This window comes from Sinocyclocheilus anshuiensis, unplaced genomic scaffold, assembly GCF_001515605.1.
Source record: "Sinocyclocheilus anshuiensis isolate Anshui unplaced genomic scaffold, SAMN03320099.WGS_v1.1 scaffold1065, whole genome shotgun sequence".
Lineage (NCBI taxonomy): Eukaryota > Metazoa > Chordata > Actinopteri > Cypriniformes > Cyprinidae > Sinocyclocheilus > Sinocyclocheilus anshuiensis.
Window position 1 is genome coordinate 571,736 of NW_015555804.1, and position 6,439 is coordinate 578,174.

General features: G+C 35.3%; 1 protein-coding gene across 1 annotated transcript in view; it reads right to left on the bottom strand.

Annotated features, from left to right (window-relative positions):
• Window positions 1-6,439, bottom strand: part of LOC107674946 (SH3 and multiple ankyrin repeat domains protein 2-like) — a 99,316-nt gene that overhangs the window by 68,865 nt on the left and 24,012 nt on the right. The window contains exon 10 of the mRNA XM_016469107.1: window positions 3,991-4,068. Within this exon, the coding sequence (XP_016324593.1) occupies window positions 3,991-4,068 (78 nt within the window). The remainder of the gene's footprint in view (window positions 1-3,990; window positions 4,069-6,439) is intronic.

Below are 6,439 nucleotides of genomic sequence, written 5' to 3' on the forward strand. Positions count from 1 at the left end.
GTTTACTGTACAACAACAACATATATTTCAGTACTGTAAAGGCATACATTCAAACCAATTATTTTTTCCTTTCTGTATAATGCGTCGAAAAACAGAAAAGGTGTTTAAACTATAACCATGAACTAAAAAAATACCATAAAAGTTAAATGCTACATTGTCAAAAAAGCTTTTGCTGGATGAACAGGTCTGTGCACTGAAATCAAACTATGAATTAAAATGCAATGTGATAGATGTGGCGAAGAGCAAAAAGGATACGGAGATTTCTGTCAAGGAGGATGCATTACAAAAGGGTTAAGCTGTCATTATGTGGGTGTTTTAGTACAGTATTGATGTTGGCGTGTTTGCTATTAAAGGGTTTACTGTACATGTTATTTTGCTATCTGCATTTGCTTAAAAGCTTTAATAATTCACTTCATTATGATAGTAATATGAGGGGTAGGGATTATGGGTTAGGATTATGTTATTTTAATAGCAACTGAACTCAAAATAATAAAAAAAAATTTAATTAGAAGTGGGTACTTAAAAGATTAGATCTGAAAAAAATCCTATTATAATATATCACAATGTAAAATCAATCATATACATGAAATATTATAAGCTCCTATATCACCTGTATCCTGTAAAGTGTATGTGTGTCATTTTTTCAGTACTTTTATTTGAGCTGCAAGTACATCATTTGTAGCTTGCTTCCCCTGGAAAGTGTAAACACTGTGTCTCTGCACTGTATTCAAAACATTGAAGTTTGTTCGTTGAAGGTTTCCGGCCAGACTAACCCAGCAACAGTGGCTCAACGAATGGCATGAGTATAGGGCGTGGCTATCTGTTTGGAATGGGTGGGGCAATCCAACCAATTGAGTTTTTGAGAAACCTGTTTGAAAACAATCACTGGAATCACTTCATGAAACACAAGAAAAAGTGAATTGTTCATAAATTGTTATGTTTTTGCTAAATTAATAAAAGTTCTGCTTAATGCATAAATGTTTAAAATTTAACAGGAATTCATTCTACTCTTGTTCTGCACTAATAACTGTTGGCACAAAAATGATTCAATTTTAAATATATTTCTAATAATAAGCTCTAATAACTATACTGTAAACCATAATGTTGTCATTAATAAAGCATTCAGGTTATCATAATTTAACATAACAAAAAAAATAACATGTTTTGGCATCATAACTCAAAACAGGTATATTTAATTACTTAGCAGCAAAACTTTTCAAGTTAGTAGTCTAAGTGTTAAGAACTCAAAATTACAATTTATTTAAATGATTTAATCTGTCTCCGTTTAACCTGATTGGTCATACTTGAAGTTTTGCTTGACAAATGCTGACTGGTATATAATAACACAAGGTGGTAAATATTCCTCAAACAGCGACTCTAACAGACTTATTGGGCCCTATCATAGACCTGGTGCAATGCGGCACCAGGCGCGACGCAAGTATTTTTTGCTAGTTTCACGGCCACCGTAAGTTTCAGCCCAACGCAGTTGTCATTTTCACGTCCTGCGCTACGTTGTTTAAATAGCAAATATATTTGTGCCCGTTTGTGCGCTCATGGGCGTGCTGGTCTGAAAACAAGGTGTGTCCAGGCGCATTGCTGGCGCTTTGCTATTTTGAGGCAACTGACATAGACTGACGCGCTGACCATTTTTCCCATCCTTAAACTAGCAAAAGTGGATTCGGACACGCCCCAAGCGCAATTGCGCCGTGCGCTTTAGACCATGTGCTTAGATAGTTAAAATAGGGCCCTTTGTGAAAGAGTATGGAGTATGTTCAATTGGTAGGTTGACGTTAAAATATGTATAGACTTTTCTTAAGTGTAGTTCACCCCAAAATGATAATTCTGAGTTTCTTTCTTCTGTTGAGCACAAAAGAATATTATGAAGAATGTTGGTAACCAAACAGTTGATGGCAGCCATTGACTTCCATAGTATTTTTTTTCCATACTATGAAAGTCAATGGCTACCATCAACTGGTTACCAACGTTCTTCAAAATATCTTCTTATGTCTACCTGGTCTCATGGCAAAAACGTACCTGGGGGTACTTTTTTGCGAGACGTACAAGTACATATCACTGCAGTTTCCAAAAGAAATGAACACTAGAGGCAGTAAAACTCTGACACCTTTTATTCCTTTTTGCAGTTTCCAAAAGAAATGAACACTAGAGGCAGTAAAACTCAGACACCTTTTATTCCTTTTCACACAAATTTAATAAATAAGTTTCGATTAATAAAGTGCAATTTTCACACAATTACTTTTAGAATATTATGTTATGACTTCAAAACAATTTGAATATGCTGGGAGATTTGAAAACTGATACTTTTGAATGTTAGGAATGTTAGAACGGTAGGATTGTTCGGTAGCTCATGGAGTACAGAGATGTACTTGAGAGGCGAGGAGCTCCGGTTCGAATTCCCGTGTAACTACAATTTGACAAAACAGCTCAAATCTGCATTTAAAGAAGTTCAAATGGCACGGTTTCATCAACAAATGTGTTTTTATATCAGTTTTGCATTTGTTAACACTATCGGGTAGGTTTAGGGTTGGGTTTGGCGTAGGGCATATTTCCAACACGATAGAGCATTAACTTTTAGCGACAGTCCCCATATATTTGAATTCTGAACCGCCGCAATACGTACCTGAAGCAACGTAATAAAAAAATCAGGGTTCACGTATTGAACCTGTGTTTTAGTGCCACTCAGTGGACATTTCTCATTGAAACTGCGGCGAAACGTACAGAAAGGTACGTAAAACTTAGCCTATATAAAACTGCAAAATAAATATTCATCTATCAGTACTTTTTACTTAAGTACATAAAAAATCAAGTACTTTTGTACTTTCACTCGAGTAAAATTGAAAACTGAGTACTTTTACTTTTACTGGAGTAATATTTTATTATACGTATCTATACTTTTACTCAAGTACTTGATTTGTGTACTTCGTCCACCACTGAGCAATACATACCTATATCAACGTAATAAAAACGTGTCAGGGTTCACCTATTGAACCCGTGTTTTAGCACCACTCAGTGAACATTTCTCTTTGAAACTGCGGCGAAACGTGCAGTAAGGTACGTAAAAACGGTGTTACAGAGACCAGTTTGTCTTATGTGCACAACAGAAAGAAACAAACTCGAACAGTTTTGGAAGAACTTGAAAGTGAGTAAATGATGACAGAATTTTCATTTTTGGGTTAAGTATCCCATTTTCAAGGCATGTTCGAGTTAATAGGTTTCTGTCAGAAAATCGTTTAATTTCCCAGTCAAACTTTGCCAATGTTTGTGACAATATGCACTAATGACTATTGGCATAAAAATTACTTCGGTTTTGGCTATAATTCTAATAATACAGACTAATGACTATTGGCACAAATATGACTTCAGCTTTAACTATATTTCTAATAATAATCACTAATGACTAGTGGCATTGCAGTCACAGCCATTATTGAAGGCCACTGAACAGTAAACGCAACACTCTCATCAGCCCATGGCCACAGACTTGGATCATGTCCATTGCTGTCAGACAAGCTATTGAATGTCACAATCTGACATTTGAGAAAGAAACTCTTTAAGTAAGCAAACAAAATAACCAGAGATTTTTCTAGGGAAAAAAAGCAATTACTAGCTAATTTCAATTGATTTGATGTTCATTATTTCCCCTCTCTAAAATCTAACTCCTAATTATCTGAAGATACCAAAAGCCCATGCAAACAAATATAATAAAATGATTAATTACCCTCACGCTCACTCATTGTTCTTTGAATGCTGTCTTACATAATGCCTGTGCTTTTGTGTGGCATTGTGTCTAATTAATTAAGAACTCTGCTCGACAGAACAACAAAGAGACGCAAGTTAATTCAGTGCTCAGGGTTGTGGTAATTTTTTAACACTAAACCAACAAAATTGACTAAACTTCCATGATCAAGCTTATTTGAAAAAATAAAATAGTTTTCAGTTATTAAAAAGTAGCCAAGCAAAGAAACATTGATGTACCTGAAAGGGCGTTTGTCCTCGGTAGTTCTTGACGTCTTTGCTGGCTCCGCGAACCAGAAGAACACTGGCACACTTTTCCTTCAGAAGAAAAGCAGATGATAGAGAAATGAATTCAATGTGATCCAACTCTACAAGAAAACGTTCTACTATCTTTGCTTCTCCACCTTCTAAGCGCAAAAGTAGACACGTCACAAGTTATCCCCCCTCACTCAGATCCAAAAGTGACAGACTTCGCCCTCAACTTTGTGAAGTCCAATTCAAGTGTGATGCTACAGCAAAGTCTACACCCAAAGAGAAAGGAGAGGGGGACTCTGCAGCAATGCCTATGTGCATGTGTGAACATGAATGTGAGAACCAAAAGTAGAAAGACAGAGAGAGAGAGAGAGAGCGAGATCCAGGGCTCTGTAGCTCTCCAGCCCACTATATCCAGCTGGATTCAACAGCCCACCCACGGAATGCCTCACCACTAAACCGACACACACACACAATCGCACACATACACACACCTCCATTGCCTTCTCCTCCTACCTTCCTTCTAATACTAGTTTCACAGCTGCTGCCAGCCCTTGTATATGAGACATAATCACATGTGAGGATGCTGCTTCTATTCCCCGCACATGAAAATATCCCTGGCCTGCATTTGGCACCGGTTACAGGTTCCTCGTTGACACGGTGATGGATAGGCGCAATCGTGTTTAATACAAACAATCGAGGCTCGAGAACCTGCCCTTGACTGCAGCGAAACTGACGAACGAGACAAATTAAGCATCTTTCGCCAACGGCTAGCCGAGTGTCAACTTTAATAATAACCCATTGTGGCCGATCATTACAGACGAGCACTTTAAATAACGACCCCACTGGTCGGCTCAGGGTGAGCACGGCATCATATGTGACCACCAGTGAACTCAAGAGCCTCCACAAATCAATAAATGAAACTTCTCATTGGCAGGGCCATTTTCACAACTTAAAATAAACTTTATTTTCTAGTCATAAGAGCAGGGGTGGACCAGGGCGATTTGTTTCAAGTGTATTTAAAGGCATCAGCAATTCAGCATCATACTTAGGAAAGCAATCAAAGAAGACAACATGAATTTCTTTAATTTTGTTGTCATGGTCATTGGTCATTGACAGAATTTGTTTAATTGATTAGTCCTAGAAATCAACTGATGTCCTAAAAATAGAATCCTAAAATTGTTTTTGTTTCTATATTTAAATATATAAAAATATATTTATATAAAAAACCTAGAATCCTAAAATTTTGTGTTTTCAGGTTTAAAGAGATTTAATAAATATAATTTAATAATTTAACTGTATATATTACTGAAATATTTTATGCAATAAAGATATAAATATATACTAAAAAAGAATTTGATATATACTTAAAATATACAACTTAAATATACTTATATCCAAAACTTATATATTTTAAATATTATCTTCTTTTCTTTCTTTTTTTTTTTTTTTTTTTTGAGGGGGGCGGGGAAATAGAAAAATGTGAAAAATTATAGGTTTTCCAGTTCAATATATTAGCTCTAGGTGATACCTAGAGTATATAACTATATATTTATATTTATTTAATTTGACATAGAATGTGAGTGACAGATATACAGTTTGTTAAATTTTAAATTTAGACTTTAAGACAATACAATAAATAGAATTCTACATTTATTTCTCACTTTTTCAGTGAGAATATATAAGACTATACTAGAGGGACACAATATAAGACTAGAAGGACACAAAAGAAAAAGAAAAAAGTGGGACACACTGTGGATGTAAGATCAATATGGCCTATGACACAGCAGGAACATGATATTATATACAGAGCGACAGTGAATACTGCTAGCGCTAGTAGTTCCAGCAGACAATGGCGCCCATGCTGTGACCCCGAGCCGACGGAGCAGACTAGATCTCCCACAGAGGAAACATAAGGTGATTATCTGCCTGGCTGCTTAGTGTGGTGAGCGTAATGGGCCGTTGTCCATTCATAAACACTGAATGCTGGTGCTAATAGTCATGAGTGTTCCAGCTGATTCCAGTTCAGCTTGAGGTTTATCATGGGTGGAATGGGAGACAATGGTGAATAATGACCAGTGTAATTAGTGGCAATCGGTCATTGGCATTTATACAAATGAACATGGCATCATTTCAGCATATATTTTTACTAAAATTGTATATTATGTATTTTATTATAGTACTTGTTTTTTTATTAGTGACCCCAAAATAGAGCAGAATCCTAAAATTCTGTTTTCAGTTTTAAAACAATAATTTTAATAATGTAATGTAATGTAATTTAAAAATTTTACTGACTTTAAATAAATATTGAATTTAATAGAGATACAAATATATACTAGAACATCCCACTTCATCCCACTTATATTCTAATTATATATATATGTATATATATATATATATATATATATATATATATATATAAAAATATGTCACATAT